This window comes from Trachemys scripta, chromosome 2, assembly GCF_013100865.1.
Source record: "Trachemys scripta elegans isolate TJP31775 chromosome 2, CAS_Tse_1.0, whole genome shotgun sequence".
Taxonomy (NCBI): domain Eukaryota; kingdom Metazoa; phylum Chordata; order Testudines; family Emydidae; genus Trachemys; species Trachemys scripta.
In genome coordinates this window covers 237111354-237132742 of record NC_048299.1, presented here as the reverse complement: position 1 = coordinate 237132742, position 21389 = coordinate 237111354, and the positions used below count along the sequence as shown (strand labels likewise).

At 37.9% G+C, this 21389-nt stretch overlaps 1 protein-coding gene across 3 annotated transcripts in view; it reads left to right on the top strand.

The window, feature by feature from the left end:
• The window catches only part of MMP16 (matrix metallopeptidase 16), a 252256-nt gene that overhangs the window by 117487 nt on the left and 113380 nt on the right, over positions 1–21389 (top strand). For 2 of the 3 annotated variants that reach the window (XM_034763230.1, XM_034763232.1), the window contains exons 2-4: positions 204–352; positions 6436–6450; positions 10579–10701. In XM_034763230.1, coding sequence (XP_034619121.1) covers positions 204–352; positions 6436–6450; positions 10579–10701 — 287 coding nt within the window. The remainder of the gene's footprint in view (positions 1–203; positions 353–6435; positions 6451–10578; positions 10702–21389) is intronic. The other variant, XM_034763231.1, reaches the window with a different exon arrangement.

The window sequence follows — 21389 nt, the reverse complement described above, 5'->3', positions numbered from 1 at the left end:
TGCTCTTGGTCTTAAAACAGCAGAATCCTTAGCAAAGTTGGTGAAATAAGAGCCCCAAAGAATTTCTTCTTTACAAACTAACTAACATGATTTATGTTTGGTGAATTAAAAGCTTCATCAGATATGACATGGAGACTAACTACTAGGTAATATTTTACTTAACTGTAATTTCTATGTAATAGGAACTGTACTTGTCATTGCAGGTATGGTTACAAAAGTATGGCTACCTTCCACCAACTGACCCCAGCATGTCGGTGTTGCGCTCTGCAGAGACCATGCAATCAGCTATAGCTGCCATGCAGCAGTTCTATGGCATTAATATGACAGGAAAAGTGGACAGGAACACAATTGAGTAAGTAACTGGCACTGAAGTGCTCTCAACTTTTATATTTCAACAAAATAAAGTAGGACTTTGTAGGAACTTGAAAGCACATGAACTGCAATGACTGGGATATCCAAAGAGTGCAGCAATTTCAAATGGGGAATGAAACTGTCATTTCTTTTTTTCTGCTCTATTTCATACTGGCCAGTTGGCAAATTTCCACTGTCAGCCCTGCCTTGCCCTTTGCTTTTGAAGTGTGATTAAAAATAAAGGATTGGAGGGTTAACTGTGGGAATGGCTAATAGATAACACAGAAGGAGACGCAGAAGGCAGCTGATAGTGGATAAGAAAAATGTCAGAAAAAGTATCATGGAGGTCATAAAAATTTCAAGGGGACTCTCCCTTTGGTGGAAAATCTTCAGGGAAGATTCCTTTGTCTTCCTCAATGCAAAAATCTTTCAGGCTGTCAACTGGTCCATTCATTTAATGATTTCCAGTGACATAAACACACATGATCATTTTAATATAAAATAGATTTTTAGTTTTTCAAGCTCTCTGAAATGCTAGTGATGCTGAGCATACAACGTATGATTTCACTGCCATTTTGAGTTTTATATCAGTGTACACAGCCTAACTCTGTGTAACATCATGATTGAAATTCATGTAACAAAGGCATAAAGCAATGTCAAATAAAAAGAATAATAATAAAAGTATAGTAGTGCACGCTTAAGAAAACAAACCTGGAAACTTGTAACAAATGAACTGTTTGCTTGCCTTATCTCTGTTGAAACTTAATGGGGATTTTATTTCTTTTTTTAGATAAGTTATTTTGCTTGACTATCAAGAGAAGAAAAATATAGCACCATGGCAATATATCCACTGGTTATTACATGCAAATGAATCCATATTCCTATTTTAAAATTAACAAAAAGCTTTCTGAAAAGAATTCTTCTCCCTTGTGCCCAGCCCTCCCCCACACCCCTACCCCCCTATGTGGCATTTGTTGTTATTCTTTCATGTTAAAATAGCGGACAGGAATGATTTTTTAATCACTTAGCAGTTTAGGAAAGAGTCTACCTAAACTCCTGATGCCAAAGAAGGATTGGAAAAATCATTGTATCCCACTAGCACATGCATTATTGCACTGAAAAGCAATAAAGCGAAGCAGTTTTTAGGGCAGCCCTAAGGGGAGGTGAGTGGGTCAGACATCCCTGGACTTACGAATTTAAAAGACCTTGTAACAGATAATGCAGCAGGAAGAGAAACAGAAAGTGTATGCTGCCTTGTGAAATAGCCAGGTTCAGAAGTATGTTTCGGATTCAGCCTCCAGAGTGGTGATTACAGATCAGGTTCCTTGCAGAGCTAAAATGATTGAGCTATGCAGGGAGAGTGCAGCTGCGCCACCTACTATAAAGTTTTTAAAAGCTGCATTAGTGGCGGTTTTGAGGAAGGAAAATAATCTGTTGTGAGTTGGCAGCAAGGGAAGGATAGGAAGTGGCAAACAGGGGAAAGGTAGTGGCCATTCTCTGCTATTGGCTGTCAAGCAGCAGATATAAAGAGCTTCAGTCTGAAAGAAAAATATTTGTACATGCACAAAAATTTCAAACTAAGCTAAATTAAAGTGGGCATGTTAGCTAGAAAATTGGCAAGCCTGTTTTATTTCCGTTCCACGTGGGATCCAAGTAAATTTGTCTTACACAGCAATTCCAGTCTTTTGTTTTGTGTTCTCTTGTATACTTGATCATCTGTCTTCCTCAGTGTAGGTAGTAAAGCATGATGTGCTTATTCACACACAGAAGTACAGTGTACAGACTCTGGAATATTGTCTTTTTCTCCTAGGCACACGTAAGCCACTTGGGGTGAGTTCTGTATTCACTAACACACATTTCCTTTGACTTCAACTAGGTTGCATGAGAGTAATTTGAAGGCAGAATCTGGCCCATCAGACATTTATATTGAGAGAGGAGCATACACACTGGGCCAAAGCTGGCCCTCAGTTACATCCATTTGACCACTGAAATCAATGGAAGCTCTACCTATGTAACTAAGGACAGAATTAGTCCTTTCAAATTATTCAGCTATTGTAATATTTTGGAACAGTCTGATCTTGAGAGAGGAAACACTTTTTTTCCCCAGCTAGAAATATCTGACAATTTTACATTTCTTCCTTTGTGGATAATAAACCTGGTAATAAAAGTTTGGGAACCAACAGACGACACTCACTGTACAAAATAAATACTGCAATGAGGACCTAGTAGAAATAGAGTTTGTTCTCATCTTGTTACACAGGGCTTTATCTGCCTATTTCCCTATCGTTGAGAAGAGATTACAGCATACCACTTAGTCATCAGAGGACAAACAATTAAAATAACTTAATGCAGTTTCTTGATAGGAACCAACTTTGGGAATATTAGCGAGAAATATATGCAGTGACAGCATCATCAGTAGTCTCTTGGGAGGACTTTGTTTTTGTATGAAACAAAATATCCCTTAAGGAATATTTTGGCATACAAAAATATTACAGATGTTCACCTGTCCCTTTTTACATGCTATTTCCATAATGGCCTTCTTGGTATATTTTGGAATTTGTTTATCAGGGAGCTTGAGAAACCTGATAACTGTTTTATAGATGGGGCTTGGGAGAAAGAGATGGAAAAGAAAGAAATAATTGAATGCCAACTGGAAGGAGATTGTATAAACAAAAACATAATCACATTGATAAATCCAGTAAGAACATTGTTTGGCATTTGCATTAGTATTTTACATGATGACATCCATATATTAATAACCACAGTCAACATTTCATACAAATGATGTTTTCAAAAGTTAACACATTTGATCAGTTTTCTACATTTTCACTTCCCTGAAATAAATCAACAAATGTCTAACTTACTGTAGTAAGCTATGGCAAAAAGAGTAGCTATGCTATTCTGCAATCATCTGATGTACATTTCTGCCAAAACTGTATTAATTAAAACACAGGTGCTCTAGAATAAGTTCTCTAGCGTAGAGAATTGCATGCCCCGGTGATAGTATTATAGTTCACAAGTTTCTAAATAGAATGTGATGTTTGACAAAGTTCATGAAAGAAATGTTCTGTAATTGTTTCTTTTTTTTTTTTTAGTCAAATAATGAGCATGCTTCTAGTAATACCCTTTTCAGAAGCTCTCTACAAGCCTGTTTCTGCAGAAACAATTACGATATGGTGGAGTTCCACTTCTCCATGGCTTCTTCTGCTTATATATTAATTGTCAGTCTAATACTCAGAAATGATAATGAGCAGAAATTTTGAGCTATTAAATCAAAAACAGTGGTTTGTTTTAGTAGCTGCCAGAGCAGTTGATATGAAAACAATGTACTAGGATTAGCCATGCACATTTTCTGAGCTGAAGCCTTAAACTTGGTTCTCTAGACTAGCTGTGGATACGAACTACTACAGAGGCAGCACACTTAGTCCCTGGCATGAAATGGAACATCTTACATCAATCTCCAGAGACTCCCTCTGCCTAACACAAGGAGGGAAGGGAACCACATCCATCTTTGCAGACTAAGGGCCTGATCCAGAGACTGCTGAAGTTAATGGAAAGATTTCCATTGACTAGTGGACTTTAAATCAGACTCTTGTGGAAAATGATGTAATGCCATGGTTGGGTGGGAAGGAAATAAAGGATAAGAGAAGGCAACTCTGAAGAAAAAAACAAAACAAAATACTCTTCAATGGGATCTTTAAATTTTCAATGTTTTTTTTTTTCTGTTGCTGAATCTAATGTTGATCTTTGCAACTTGTTTTGGTAATCAAGGTTGTTCCTTCTTTAAAAAATGGTCCAAATCATTCCTCTGTTTCTTTCTGAAAAATATGATACTCACATACTTTTTTGATCTTAAATAGCCTTAACTGAGAGCACCTGTTAATAGGGCTGGCCAGAAAACAAGTATTTCATTAGTGAAAATGTTTGAAGTTTTGAAATTTATTTTTATTCCACATCAGAACAAAAATGCAACCTATCAAAATTGTCCATGAAAAAATGAGAGAGAGAAAGAGGGACTCTTTCCCCTCTTGGCAAATGATAGCCAATAGTCCATTGGTTACACACTTACCTGCAAAGTAGGAGACCTGGTTTAAGTCCTGCTGTACCTGATTTGGAACAGGACCGTGAATCAGTGTGTCCCACAGCCCAGTGTCCTAGCCACTAGGTTATAGATTCAGCTTTTTTCAATTTCTTCAGTTTGAACTGTTCCATTTTGTATAAATTAAATATTCATGTGACCAGCACAAGAGAGACTGATTTTATAGCTTGGTGGTTAGGGAACTCTCTTTGGATATGTGTGATCTAGGTTCAAAACTGTATCTGTGAAAAGTTTTGGTTTTGACAAGTTGGCATTTGCCAACTCAAAGTTTACTCAAAAAGTTGCTGTCCACCCCTACTTGTGAAGTATAGTCTATCTAGTGCTTTGTTTAGCTTGAATAATAATCACAGACATATTCAGTACAAGGTTCTCTAGATTTACAAAGTTAGAGTGGAATTATATGAAATCTGGGGCTGCTCTGTGTATTTATTGGGTCGTATTTGGCTCTCATTTACTCTGGATCCACCCCAGTGTAACTTCATTGACTTCAGTGGAGTTTCTCACTGTTTACATTGATGGACCGAGAGCAGAATTTGTTGTGCAGTATCCTGTGGCCAAAGAAAATACTTTAGTCACAAGTGCTGTCAATCTGGCACCTTTCTTAAATGCTGAATTCACTTAAAATAATACTCTAAAAAAGCTGTTACACAGATGAGTTATACAGGTTAAAATATAGGTGTAAATAATGAACTAAGGGAAAAGATTCCTAGAAAGCCTCTGTTTTCATAAACAACAGTTATTTCCCTTTTGTTGCTTGAGAAAATATTTTATGGTTGAAAGTCCATTTCTGTTTTTATCAACTTAAGCTGTTTCCAAACTGACCAGAAATGCAGGGGGTCAATGCGCTTTATAGTTGTCAGTTCGCCTACTGATACAGAGGGGAATTGGGGGAAAGAATATACCCAAAATACACAAATGTAATGACCATGTGAAGCTTCCCTGCAATCAGTGGGAGGATAGAGTTGTTAATATTCATTATATCATTTTAAGAATATAAAAGACCAAGAGGAACTTGTATACCATAAAGTGTTTATAATCTGCATTTACTCTTGTGATAAAGAGGATGTGTATTGATGATTTGCATTTGGACTCTTAACACTGGACATTGAAGAAATCACTTAAAACGTTGAGGTACCAAAAATAGCTGAGCTGAGAGTATGTTGTCAGTTTGCTAGGAGTCTAACCTTAATGTGCACTAAAATAAGAAGATTGCAGCTCCTCGTAGGTTTAATATAGAGAGGTATGATTTGATACAAGGCTAGAGAGCCAACACGTGATGTGCAAAGGCCTCAGTTTGAATTAGACTGGGATTTATAATCTGTGTGAGCCACACTTCTCCCTTTAACATAAGGTTAGTAGTCGTGAACATGGTATGATATGTAGGTCATAATTTGGCCATTCCAATTTAAAAGCATACAAGCATAATGTATTTGACAGATTTATGACATTTTAAAACCTTATGTGGAAGTAATTACTTTTTTTTAAAAAAGATGTAATAAATCATGGTGTTTGAGGATTTGGTAAATTATTTAGATTGTAAAAACCTGATGTGAAATGATAGAATGCTGAAATTTGAATTCCCATTGGCTACTAGTTGTTCTCATCTTTTATACTAAATCCCTCTCTTGAGTATAAAACCTTTTACAATGCTAACAAAATTCTCTACAAGAATATTGAAACTTTGACATAACTTCAGAGCTCATTCCAATAATAGCTTTGAGGATTCATTTTCCTATTTACAGCTTTGGATATTTACAGTGTCTTTCAGGTGAGACAACCCCCTGTTATTAAACACTGATCTCCATCAGTTAATTTAAAATTGGGCATCTTTTCAACTGATTTAAAGACAGCAACTTTAAAATACTATGTTTTGAAGTGATTTCTTAATATGTACCAGAGCCTGATTTTTTCTGTACAGCGTTTCTAACAAAATATAATAGTTCTGTGTTTTTTGCTTTATTCCTTGCTTCTTTCATTTGACGTAGTGATATCACCTTAAGGTGAGAGAACTTGTCTTTTATTACTTATATGTCTGGTTTTACAATGTGTGTGTGTGTGTGTTTTCCTTTACATAGTATAAATATGTCCTGTAATTTAAATGCATAGTAACTGCATGTTGATCTAACATCTACTCAAAATAAGTTTTATTGACAGCATGTATATCTAAAACCAAGCAAAACTCTGAGCCAATTTTTAATCTCATTTACTCAGATGTAATTCCAAGGCAATTCCATTGAGAAGAATGGTACTCCCCTTTATTTCCACGGTTGTGACTGAAATTTGAATCTGGCCCTGTGTTATTATTATTTTATTATTAGAATACATTTTAGCTGGCTGTCATAATATATCCCTGCAAATTACTGACTGTGACCAGAGTCCCAGGGGAGCCAACTGAGGTCACTCAAAGAATTGGGCAGGCAATCCCCAAAGCTGATGGATATTCTAATACTTAAATTTACCAAGCCAGCACAAAATAGCTTCTGTATTTACCCAGAAGCCAACAACACAATTCCCTTGAAGTAACCCAGGCTTAGGCCTCCACCCAGACACCCAAGTCAAATATGATGAGGATTACTGAAAATCTTATTTATCATATGAAAGTTCTACCAATCCCAAAGGATCGGACACATTACCTCCCAGGTTAATGAATATTTCAGATCTTACCCAAATACACACTTACAGCCAATTCTTATTAACTAAACTAAAATTTATTAAAAAAGAAAAGAGAGAGTATTGGTTATAAGATCAATACACATACAGATATGAGTATAATTCTTGAGATTCAGATTCATAGCAGAGATCATGAGCTTTGTAGTTGCAAAGAGTTCTTTCATAATTAGTCCATGGGTTATAGACCAATGTTCATATTCAGTGTGTTCCAACTTAGGACTGGGATCTCAGCCTTACAATTTAAGCTTCCCCTGCATGAAGAATCAAGCAGGTCTGAGAAGACAGGATCAGGACCCAAGCAGTTTTCTAGCAGCCAGTTGACCATACAGTCCTGGGTGAACAATAGGCTTTCGATGTAACCTTCTGTTTCCTAAACCTCACCGATAATTAACTACATGGATTAACATAAGATAATTCAACCATTAAGCAGTCTATCACAGACTTTAAAGAGACATATAGACAATGACATTATTTCACCCAAGATTCATCTAAATGTTAATATTCCCTTTTGATCTCTGAATCATTAGCTATGGTGACAGACAGGAACTGTCTGTTTACATGGCTAGCATTTAAGATATAAGTATACACACACAATTAGTATCACCTCTAATTCTCTAACAATACAGGTTTGTACTTCAAAATTCTAGCCTATCTAGCATGGAATGGCCCTAGTTACCATTTCTAACATGTCTCTACAGGTTGACTCTGGGTCAATTGGCCTGGAAGATGCTTAACCTTTCTGGCCACATGTCACACTTTGTATAAGATTTGTTGCAATTATATAACAGTGGTAGCAATAATGATTTGCATGGTTAAATTTTAGTCAGATAACGTCACACTGGCCTTCTGTTATTATTATTTTATTATTAGAATAAATTTTAGCTGGCAGTTGTAGTATATCCCTGCAAATTACTGACATCTGCTTTGCGTAATCTAGGTTGTTTAAAAACATGTGAAACCAGCTGTAATGCAGAAGAATAGTTTAGCAGGTAGGGGGAAAGTAAAGGATTATAGATTGTGTAGCTATCTTTGCAGAGGCTAAGGAATCCTCCTGAAAATATTTATGGTAATCAACTGCTCCACGCGCAAGACGTGAATCTGTAGTTAGGTTTTAAAAAATGAATTATATTTATTCTGTAATTTATCTATAATAGTAATTTTTAATCATGATGACCAAAACTTCAAGCTTGTTTGCCTGAAGTTAGGCATCTAAAACCATATTTAGGCACCTAAATAGATGGTGATATCTACCTCTGAAAATCAGGCTATTATTTAGGTGCCTAAATATGGTTAAGTGTCTGACTTGAAGCAACCAAGTTTGAAAATGTTGGCTCCTATACTTATGCTACATTATGGAGACGTTACCAGAATCTTTGGAAAGATTGACCTGACCCTGCAACCCTTACTGACGTGAGTAGGCCCTGCATATACTCCCATGATTGAAGAATCATGTTATGATATAGATATGTCTCCTTTATGTGGTAAAAAGCATAACAGCTAAACTTTTCAAACTTGGTTGCCTAAAGTTAGGTACCTCAACTCATATGTTGTCATCTAAATAATAGCTTTACATGCATGCCTCTGGTGTATATAATGCCTGACGTGCATAGATGTGAATGTATGTGTATATAAATATCTAAAATTTGGAAGTTAGCGTGACCTATGTTAGAGAGGAGCACCATATTCCATTTTCCTGTCTTTAAATATTTAGCTAATCTACCATATGATTTGCATTGTATTAATTAGAATGCACACTTAATTCCCTGAGCATAGGATTGAAAATTTACATCACTAGTACTGTTAAACCTCTGTTTGCAGTTTGTTCGACAAGATCTGTTTTCTTTAGCACTTCAGTGGTGTCATTGGAACACATCTATAAAAGTGCTCCTTATCACAATAGCATGCACTGTTTCCACTGTGGCTAACCCCAAAGACTTTTCTTAATTTCTCTCAGTTGTACTGGACTAAGAGCTTCTGTAGGACAAATTTAAGTCTGCTTTTTAATTCTGTATGTTGGGGACTGATATAGTAAATGTAATTTAAATATTAATTGGATGATTGGTCAGATGAATTCTGTCAACCAATCAAAGGGTGGGGACTTAAACATGTATATATGTATACGGACAGTGTACATTGTATACAGATAAATGCAATTTATAGAAAGGGTGGTTAAACTCTTGCCTGAAATGAAAATCTGTTCTCCAAGCTAATACAGCTTTTCAGTAATGGTATAGTAAGGACAATGGCATCAGAAAACAACAGATACAGCTACAGCATCTACATCATTAATTATTTGTCATAATAGAAATCAAATAAATGGAATAGAAAGTTGCCACAGAATGTCTTCCACTTAGAAAATAAATGTCTTGTTATGTGTGTGGCGGCACTGGACAATTACTTTGTGAGTGTTCACTTCCATTGCATAAGCTCTGTGGTCTGGATTCTGATACTTTTATTCATGGTAAATAATTACTCCACAAGTGAGAAACCATTCATTCAACTAGAGCATGAATATCAGAATCTGGTATTTTCTTATGTACACCTAAATCAGACCATCAAACCAAATCATTATAACTCTGACATACACTTAAAACTTAAAATATTTGAAACCCACCTTTCCAAGTAAACACCTTCCACAGAAACACTAGAGCTTCTTCAACACACTTTCATGTTGCTCTCTATTTTTCAGCAATTGGCACTAGCTGGTTGAACTCTTATGGGACATGGCAAAAGTGGATCAGAACCTTTGAAGTTAATGCTATACAGCGCATCCAAAATTATCAGGCAAATTCTTGAGTTTGAGAGGCTACAGTTACTATTCAAGGTGGCTATTCTTCCTAATATAGAGGGACAGTAGGGCAGTCAAATATTTAATTGGGGAGCTCAATGATGTAATTACTTTAACAGTCCCAGAGTCTTGGATAAAATCCCTTTATGTTTTTGGAGTGGACCATTTGATGAAAGGAAATTGGGCTTATCCAAACATAAAGACACTGTGACAGAAAAGAAAGAATATGAAATGAAAAATTATGATTAAAGAATCAAGACTTTAAATCGTCATGTAAATATTTTAACCTCACCTATAGTCAATAATCTATAATATAGATTCTCATTAGAGTCAGAATAAATTATTAATGCTAAAAGACTCGGCCAGATGAGAGACGCCAAAGCGCTATTATTCAGTGATTGCGGGGAAAGAAAAATTAAAAAATAATGGGAGAGGAATTTATATTTGAACACCATGGGACGTGGTGAAGTTCTAATGCCCCATATTATTCTCCCCCCCCCAACAAAAAAATCTTTAGCCATGTAACTTTTCATATTTATAATCATTATTGTGAGTAAATGTAAAAGTGATCAATGTATAACTTTTAAGAGGTATTGATACTGCCGTCTGTTGGATAAGTCTGTTGCGATTTGCTTTCTGGCCTGTAACTGTGCAATACTGATTTCTGCAGTTGGATGAAGAAGCCTCGTTGCGGTGTGCCTGACCAGAGAAGAGGTAGCTCCAAATTTAACATTCGCCGAAAACGATATGCATTAACGGGACAGAAGTGGCAACACAAACATATCACTTACAGGTACAAAAAAAATCGATAAACCTTTCGGTGATATCACTGAGCATTTTATTAAAAGAAAACAAATGTTTTTTAGATATTATTTTCTAAATGTCTACTATGCATTGTCAAGATGTTGATGTGTGATATAAAAATATTGATTTCAGTATCCCTGGAGTAACTACTCACATGCTGCAAAAGCACGGAATGAGTTTCTTGGATTTAAATTATCTGCATTTAAACAGAACGTTCTTTGAAGCTTGCAGCACCAAATTAACCTCCAATGTCCCCTCTAACTGTACCTTTCAACCCTCTTGGAAACTTCTCAGGAAAAGTCACATTGAATGCAGGAACAGTCTAATGGAATTGGGGGCTCTAATTTAAATATGCAAATTAGGCCATTGGAGGAAGGCAGTAGCTGCAAATGCAGGTGCCTGCAGGTCTATTTCAAAATATAAATGAATTTGATTAAATGTTGGTGAGTCAGTAACACAGCCGTCTCATGCCCACACAGTAATAGGCATGGGGGCGTGTATTTATCAGTGAAACTCTTGATCTGACTTGCAATTTACAAGACGTGTTGCATGCTTTATCAAAGCCGACCTTGGCTTGGCAAATAAAATATATTATGCAAAAATATGTACCTGCTGTAGTGCTGTCAGCCAAAAAGTGTCATGGGTACACAGTATGTGGCCCATAAAATTGTCAGCAAAGCAGAGATTTTTATGTAGTCCTCTAGAAATTTAGGATAATCTCTTCAGGATTATGGAATCCACCATGGCACTGAATGTTCTCTGGGATAAAAGCATCCTAAAATTCATTCACCAGCTATTTACAGTACTATATGACGCAGAATGGACCTTTATGATCATCTAGCCTGACCTCCTGCATAACACAAGACATAGAATTTTACCCAGTAATTTCCTTATCAATCCCATATTTTCTGGTTGAGAATGCTTTTTTGAAAGACATTCAATCTTGATTTAAAGACTTCAAGTGATGGGGGAATCCCCCATATCATCAGTGAGTTGTTCCAGTAGATAAGTAACTTGTGCTTTTATTACTGAGTATTGTAGTCTATGGGAATTGAAGGTGCTCGGCACCTAGCAGGAGTATGTCTATTATATTATTTTACATTTATCCACATTTTTAACATCTTAATCTAGGGGATTAAATGTGAAGTGTGTGTTTAACATTCTTACTCTTCGTTTGTAATCCCAAATCTCAAATCAGTGGGCCTGATTCCGGCATGACAAAGCCCTGGCTGGGATGATTTAGTTGGGAATTGGTCCTGCTTTGAGCAGGGGGTTGGACTAGATGACCTCCTCAGGTCCCTTCCAACCCTGATATCTATGATTCTATGATTCCCCCCCCCCCCCATTACACCATTTTGATGCCACTGTTAAATCCTGCAACTGAAATATCATTCTGCTCTGCCACCCAAGTCATTAATCATAAAAGCAGTACAGAGGTGGATTCCAATATTAATCTGTTTGGTAACCCTCTAGTAACCTTTCTAGCTTGAAGAATTTATGGCTGTTCTTTGCTTCCTGCCCTTTTTGCAAAATTTTCACTCTGCTGCGTCACCTTATCATATGCCACTGCCATTTAACATTAACCTCCCAGATCAAACTTTGCCAGAAGTTTTCCAAAATTGAAGGTATAATTTCAACACTCCAGTGTTAGTAGCAAGCACTACTTTTCTTTCAAATGAAAATCAGCAAGAGCTCACAGAATGTACTTGCTATAGATTGGACATTCAAAAGTGTTCAGCTTCTGGGAGTTTTACTATTGACTTCAGTGGGAGCAGAATGAGGCCATCGCCACTTCCTTGACATCTAAAAACATTGTATTCCAAAACTTAGCTAGGCTCCACATTGTACTGATGTGGGTTTCTTCTTGAGAACCAGCCTCTGACCCACATGCAGCAGAACTGCATCAGTTTTAATACTAAGAGGGCCTCTGAGCTGCAGAGGTGAAGACCAGATTTTCCCTTGTTAACTTTCTGGCTAGTGGTTTCTAGAATATATCCTCAGGTGCTGTGTTTAAATCAAATATTCGTTGTTGTTTTTTAATTGTCAGACCTTTTTAAATAGTAAAATATAATTGAGATCATATGTAGATGCATAGAAATGTAGGTCTGGAAAGGACCTTGAGAGATCATCTAGTCCAGTTCACTGAGGCAGGAACAAATGTACCTAGACCATCCTTGACAGATGCATCACATTGTTGGCTCATATTTCAGATTGTGATCCACTATAACCTACAGGTCCTTTTCAGCATACAACTAGCCAGTTATTTCTCTTTTGTAGTTGTACATATGATTTTACTTTCCTAAGTGTAGTACTTCACACTTGTCATTATTGAATTCCATCTTGTTGATTTCAGACCAATTCTGCAATTTTTCAAGGCCCTTTTGAATTCTAATCCTGTCATCCAAACTTCTTTGCAACCCCTCCCAACTTAGTGCCACCTGCAAATCTAATAAACATAATCTCCACACCAATGTCCAAGTCATTAATGAAAATATTAACTAGTACCGGACCCAAGACAGACCCCTGCAGGACCCACTAGATATGTCCTACCCAGTTTGACAGCTAACTATGGATAACTATGGTTTTTCAACCAGTTGTGCACCCACTCTTATAGTTATTTCATCTAGACCACATTTCCCTAATTTATATATGACAATGTCATGTAGGACTGTGTCAAAAGCCTTATTAAAATCAAGATATGTCGCATCTGCCACTTCCCCTTTATCTAGTAGCCCAGTAATTGTGTCAAAGAAGGAAATCAGGTTTATTTGGTATGGTTTATTCTTGACAAATCTTGTGTTGGTGATTACATATCACCCTAGTAACCTCTAAATTCTTACAAATTGATGGTTTAATAATTTTTTTAGTATCTTTTTTCAAGTATTGAAGTTAGGCTAACTAGTCTATAATTCACCGGGTCTAATTCACTCCCCTTTTTAAAGGTAGGTGCTATGTTTTCCCTTCTTCAGTCCTCAGGGATCTTACTCCAGGAGTTCTCTAAGATAATTGCCAGTGGTTCCAAGATTACTTCAGTTAATACTTAGTTCCTTAAGTATTCTAAGGTGAATTTCAACAGGCCCTGCCAACTTCAATATGCCCAGTTTATCCATATATTCTTTAAACTGCTCTTTCCCTATTTTGGCTCGAGTTCCTTCCACTTTTAATTAATATTAATTGTGCTAAGTATCTGGCTACAATTTATCTTTTTAGTGAAGACTGATGCAAAATAGGTACTAAACACCCCCACCTCCTTGATAGCATCCATTTTAGATATTCTTCCCCACTAAGTATAGGACCTACACTTTCCTTCATCTTTCGCTTGCTCCTAATATATTTATAGAACCTCTTCAAATTGCCTTTTTTATCCCTTGCTAGGTTTAACTCATTTTGTACCTTAGCCTTTCTTCTTTTGTCCCTATGTGCTTGTGCTATTCTTTTGTGATCCTCCTTAGTAATTTCTCTGTTTCACTTTTTATAGGATTCCTTTTGGTTTTTCTGGTCATTAGAGCTGCTGATGAAACCATACTAGCCTCTTACTATTCTTCCTATCTTTCCTTTGCCTTGAGATAATTTGCAGTTGTACCTTTAATATTGTCTCTTTGTGAAAATGCCAGTTCTCCTGAATTGTTTTTTCCCTTAGATAACCTTCCAATGGGATCTTATCTATCAGTTCTGAAGTTTTTAAAGTCTGCTTTTTTGAAATCCCATTGTCCTTATTCAACTGTTCTCACTCCTTCCTGTCTTTAGAATGATGAAATCTATCATTTCATGATCACTTTCACCCAAATTGTCTTCCACCGTCAGATTCTCAACCAATTCCTCTGTTAGTCAGAATCAAGTCTAAAATGGCTGCCCTTACAGGTTACTTCCTCCACCTTCTGAAACAAGAAGTTGTCCCCAATACATCCCAAGAACTTATTGGACATGTTTACCTGTGTCTTTTGTCTTTCTTTCTGTATTTTCTCTTTGTCACTGTTATTTTGGCCCCAAGAACTTTTGGCCAAACTTTTGGAACTTTCTTCTGGCACCCACATTGAATTTAAAAAAAATAATGCAACTGGAAACAGGGGTGGGGTCGGGGGACAAAGCTCATATAGGTAGGTTTGGAGAAGTAACAGTGGAAAATATTAATGGTATTATATGATTTTTGAACTTGTATAGCACTAAAACAATTCTGCTTTTATCTACTATAATTTTAGACATCTAAGTGCTGCAGTTTACAAAAACTGAATGAGTACAGTATAAGAAGCTGAATAGAATTGTGTCACTGCTGAATGGATCCTTTGGTCCATTCTCCTGTAGAAGTGGAGCATTGGGGTGCCCAAGGGCTACTTTAGCTATTATACTTAAGTTGTCACTTAAGTTCACAACTGATTGATTGCCTTGTCGTGGCAGGATACCCTTTGAGTGGTAAATAAAAATGTCAGTTCAGCCAGACAAAAGACTTGCATGAAAATGTATGGGAGGAGAGTATGTGTTTAAAACAGAGTCCAGAGCAGTGGTTCTCAAACTTTCCAGACTACTGTACCCCTTTCATTTCATTGTACTTATATTTCAGTGCATAGTATATAGAGAGTATAAACAAATAATTGTATTAATTTTTAGTTTGTACTGTCTTTGCTAGTGATTTTTATGTAGCTTGTAAGTAAAACTAGGCAAATATCTAGATGAGTTGATGTACCCCCCTTGGAAGACCTCTGCATACCCCTAGTTGAGAATCACTGGTCCAGAGTGCTAGAAAACTATTTTCCCATTCCAAAGCAAGCCAGAGACTAATGTGATACAACCTTGATTTTGTCTTAACGTTTGGGATTGTGTTATATAACCAATGATTTAATGAACATAATACTGAGTCAGGGAAGACGTCTGTGATACTTAGAGAGGTTTTCTTTTTAATAGAATGTTCAGTTCACATGGAGACATTTTATGAGCTTGTCACAATAACAACCTCCTCTTATGGCTTCAGGAAATAAACCATTTAACTTTTTGAACATGATACCATGATGTAAATCAATGAGAATAAAACTGTCATCTTTATAATAATGAATATCAAGGTGGATTTGGTTAGAAAAACACATTGGAGAATTATTGACCATAAAATCTCCATAATCAGAAAGATAATCGTACTATTCATAATTTGAACTCTAGCATTAGGAGTCAGACAAAGAGGAGTCTGGAAGGAGCCCTCAGCCCGTAGTAAATGTTTAGAAATGAAGTAGCAATATGCTAATCAAAAGGTAAAGATGTATCTTGAATCAAGCCTGTTATATAAAACTCAAGCTTACTTTTTAAAGCAGGGTTACTCACAATTAATTTAATATATTAAACGCCATTCTGCAGCTCTGTTTTGTATTCCTGAGTTTAAAACAGTTTTTGATTGTTCTGCAAGATGTATCATTCAGTTCAACTTCAGGGTTTATTTAACTGATGTGGGTCAGTGAGGGGCCTCATCCAGCGCCCATTAAAATCAATGGATCTTTCCATTGACTTCACTGGTGGATCAGATCCCAGGTATGTGACCCTCTTCTCTATCACCAATCATGATTAATTTCTTTCTGTGTGAGCTCCGCTCAGAGTATGGCGGGAGGGAGGCATTTTATGCTGGCCAGTTATGCCACTTAATTACAGATGTGAGCTACCCTATGGCAAGGAAATTCTCCCCTGGCCAGTTAGCAACAGATTCTGCAACCTTGTATTGCCTGAGTGGCCCTAAATGGATGGAATAGGGAATCTTCAAGAAACACCCTTTAAATGAAGAAACATAGGAAGTGGCTATAGGTCTTGAAGTCTTAGAAAAGTAAAAGTTCCATGAAGCACAACTGACACGCAGGAAAACAATCAAATATTTTGAATTTGCATAGAGACAGATTGCACTTAAATGTACAAAGCATAAATACATCAATTTATAGATGATGATTGCAGGGGGACTAACGCCTGCATATTGACTTTTAATATACACCAGCAGTCAACAACAGACTGTAAGGATAAACTGTGCATTGTTTTTATTAAACATGACAGTATTATTTCAAACTCCAAATGAAAAAAGCAGGTCAAGATGTGAACTGAACATCTTTTCTTTAAAATAAAAAGAAGATATGATGGAAAATGTTAACCATTGATTTTTTCAGGGGTCCTGAGTGCTGAAGTTAGTTGGAGTTGTGGGCACTTGTTAACTCTGGAAAGCACTCCTTTGATTTACACTACATAAGGAGGACTCTGAGCTATTACAGAGAATTCTTTCCCAGGTGTTTGGCTGGTGGGTCTTGCCCACATGCTCAGAGTCAAACTGATTACCATATTTGGGGTCGGGAAGGATTGGCAGAGGCCCCCGGGGTCAGAATGGTAGAGGCCCTGGGTTTTTTTGCCTTCCTCTGCAGCATGGGGCATGGAACACTTGCCTGTTTAAACTAATGTAAATGGTGGATTCTGTGTAACTTGAAGACTTCAAAGCATGGTCTGAGGACTTCAGTAACTCAGCCAGAGGTTAGGAGTCTATTATAGAGTGGGTGGGTGAGGTTCTGTGGCCTGAAATGTGTACGAGGTCAGTCTAGATCGGGGTCGGCAACGTTCGGCACGCGGCTCGCCAGGGTAAGCACCCTGGCGGGTTGGGCCAGTTTTATTTACCTGCTGACGCGGCAGGTTCGGCCGATCGCGGCCCCCACTGGCCGCGGTTCACCGTCCTGGGCCAATGGGGGCGGCGAGAAGCGGCGCAGGCGAGCGATGTGCTGGTTGCGGCTTCTCGCCGCCCCCATTGGCCCGGGACGGCGAACTGCGGCCAGTGGGGGCCGCGATCGGCCGAACCTGCCACGTCAGCAGGTAAATAAACTGGCCCGGCCCACCAGGGTGCTTACGTTNNNTACATGCGTTTGGAAAGTTTCAAATACTCCTATCGGATATAAAGGATTACAACTGAATTACAGCTGGTTGTTTATAGGAAATAAATAAAATGTATAGACTTTAAGGTCAGAAGGGACCATCATGATCATCTAGGCCAGGGGTCGGCAACGTTCCGCACACGGCTCACCAGGGTAAGCATCCTGGCGGGCCAGACCAGTTTTATTTACCTGCTGACGCGGCAGGTTCGGCCGATCGCGGCCCCCACTGGCCGCGGTTCACCGTCCTGGGCCAATGGGGGCGGCGAGAAGCGGCGCAGGCGAGCGATGTGCTGGTTGCGGCTTCTCGCCGCCCCCATTGGCCCGGGACGGCGAACCGCGGCCAGTGGGGGCCGCGATCGGCCGAACCTGCCGCGTCAGCAGGTAAATAAAACTGGTCTGGCCCGCCAGGATGCTTACCCTGGTGAGCCGTGTGCGGAACGTTGCCGACCCCTGGCCTAGATGATCATGATGGTCCCTTCTGACCTTAAAGTCTATACATTTTATTTATTTCCTATAAACAACCAGCTGTAATTCAGTTGTAATCCTTTATATCCGATAGGAGTATTTGAAACTTTCCAAACGCATGTAGGATAAAGTACCACATCTCATAATCACATTACTTTTACATGCATACATGTTAATTATTGTTGTTGTTTGGTGCCAGGTTGAGGACACCTCATTTGAAACCATTGGGACTACTTGAGTAAGTGCTCACTAGTGTGAATAAGGGCTCCACACTCTGGCCCTAAGTATCTGAGGTTATTTAGTTTACTCTGTCACTGAGCATACACTGTAAATAGTAAAAAAAAAAAAAAAAAAGGAGCTTAGAGATACACAATTGAGTAGTGATATCTCCATATGTGGAGAGAGTGATTAAGATCTTGTAAGGAAGGATGTGTGACTATATATGTAGCTTTGAAGTTTCTCTGGAAGACAAAAATGTAGTACTTGGAAAATCACTTGTTTTCTAGTACCTCAGGGTCATGAACATTTGTGTGGGCAGATAAACAGATCTTGAAACACTTGGGAACTCTTACATCCTTTGAAACTGATTAAACATTCTGGGTACGTACTGGGACACAACAAAAATACATTTTGGGACTAGATGAACAAAATAACTTGCCTGTGACTTTATGATCATCTAGCCTTATATGCGGTGTTAGAACTGAAGTGATCTTTTACAGCTACAGACACCTGTACGTTTATTCTATGCATTGTTGTCATAGGACATGACAGTATTACTTCAGACTCTCAATGAACAAACATATCAAGACTCCAGAAAATAGAGATTTATAATAGAAATACTAACTATTCCCTATAGGGAAACTCCCATGTATTGTTATGCTAATTTAGGGCCTGATCCTTAAGAACTAATGGGACTGCAATGAGATGACTCCTGGTCTTAAGCAGTATTAACATTCACTAGTAAATGTTGTTGTGGAATCAGGCCCTTACTTAGGGCTTGATCCTGCCGCCAATATATTGGTGAATGTTTACTTATGTGAGTAATCCCATGGAAGCCAATAAACTACTCACATGATTAAGTGCTCACCAGTATGAGAGCAGGTTGCACAATTAGGCCATTTATGATTATTTACTAGATAAGAATAGAATCCAAAAAAGAGATTTCAAAATTCTTTTTGAATTTCTGGTCACTGTTTCATTTCTACAGTTAATTAATGAGATTGTTTTCTCATTAGTGGAGGTTGAATTTTAATATATTCCATCAGGGGCATGGATTGTAACATGAAGAAAGATTGAAAGAAACAGTGTTGCCTCTAGAATAGTTTGGAAATCCTATCATTTTTAAATTGACTCTAAAATTTCTCAATTTTTTTTTTAATTAATATGTCTTAGAATAACTTTTTTTTTTTTTTTTTGATTTTCAGTGTGCTTTAATGGCAAAGCTAATTCTTTCTGACCCATTTTACACCAAATTGCCAAGATGGTCATTTCCTGTTGGATTGTTAATTACTGTTTGTTTTATTTAAGACAGAGATATTTTTGTGTGTCATTCTGAACCCCTCTCTGTTTTTTTTATTCAGTGCTTACTTGGGCAACCTCCCCCTAAAGACACTGTGATGTTTAAAGTCAGTGGAGGTTTTGCCTGTGAAGACAAAATAAAACTGAGTAAGGACCCTAGGATTTGCCCTTTAGAGATTTGCTTTCTCTTGTAATGATTGAAATACACTTCTACCCCGATATAACGTGGTGGTGGGGAGCCAGAAATCCCTACCGCGTTATAGGTGAAACGCCGTTATATCAGGATAGCGGCAGCAGGGCTCCAGCGGTGATTTAAAGGGCCCGGGGCTCCCCACAGCAGCCGGCGCCCCGGGCCCTTTAAATCGCCGGTGAGCCCCGCTGCTGCAGCCCTGGGGTAGCAGCAGCAGGGCTCCGGCGGTGATTTAAAGGGCCCGGGGCTCCCTGCAGCAGCTGGAGCCCCAGACCCTTTAAAGCGCCGCTGGAGCCCCGCTGCTACTGGCGCACTATATGCGAACCCGTGTTATATTAGGTCATGTTATAGCGGGGTAGAGTTGTATACTTATTCCCTTATTCCTTTAATTCAATAACTATGTAATTTACTTGAGTTCTATGGCTCACTCCAAACTCCAGGACCTCCAGCAAAGCTTGCCTATATCTCCAGGACCTTTTTGTTATGTGTCTTCTGTTTATCAAACCATTTTCCCTCTATCTATAGAGAAACAATTCTTGTTTTCCAAGACCTCTCCTACATGGAGTTTTTAGTTTGAGTTCTCTTCCTATGTACTTTTTCCATTAAATTATCTGATACCTACCTCCTCTTTCTTTACCTACTATTTTTACACTGATGATTCACAGTTGTATATATCTTTCAGTTTCTTTAATAACTTCTCCATGTTCACTCTTGTTCCTGGCTTGACCAAACAAATCTGTGGCTTTATTTCACTTTAATGCACCTCAATAGCTCAAAGGAAAAATATCCTTTTTATTAGGCAAAACAATTATGCTCAAACATAACTTTTTCCTAAATGCAGACCTCCATTTTGTCTTAACTATCTGTATGCCTGTATCATTCTTACTTTAAAATTCGCTTTTCCTCTCACAGCTCCTGTCTCAAATCTTCCTATCTAAACTGCCATAACAACAAAGAAGTGTGCATGTTGCCACTGCCTTTACTTGGATATAGCTGAAGTCATCATCCATGTTTTCATCTCCTTGACTATTCCAACTTCCATCTCTGTGGTCTCCCCAAGTCCCAATTCAACATATCCCAGCATCTGTAGAATGCTGTTGCCTACCTTCTCACATCTACAAAGGTAAACACATAAGCCTCATCCTCAGGTAATTTCAATTGCTCCTCATCTGAGTATCCAGAACAAAATTGCCCTTATTCTTTGTAAAAACCCTCTATGAACTTCTTGCAGACTACCTCATGAGCCATGCATTGCATTCTCTGCACTCTTCATCTGCTTATCTACTGAAGACTTCTTCTCTTTACAAAAATCTCACCACTGTTGGCACAATTCCTATTTTCTGGAGCAACTTCCTCTGTATTTGTGTCCACTTACTTCAGCTCTTGTCAGAAAACAGGTTTTCTCTTCTTTCTGTGGACTCATAATTTATTTCTCCCTCTGATTTCATTTGTTTTTAACTTTGCAATTGCATTATTTGACTTTTCAGTGCATTTTGGGACATAGTGAATATGAAAGAGTCTATACAAAATGAAGTTGCGTTATATTGCATGATATCGCTATGGCAATGCTGCACTGTTACATTTCCCTCTATTTTCATGATATTGCTTAGAATGACAACAAACCTCACC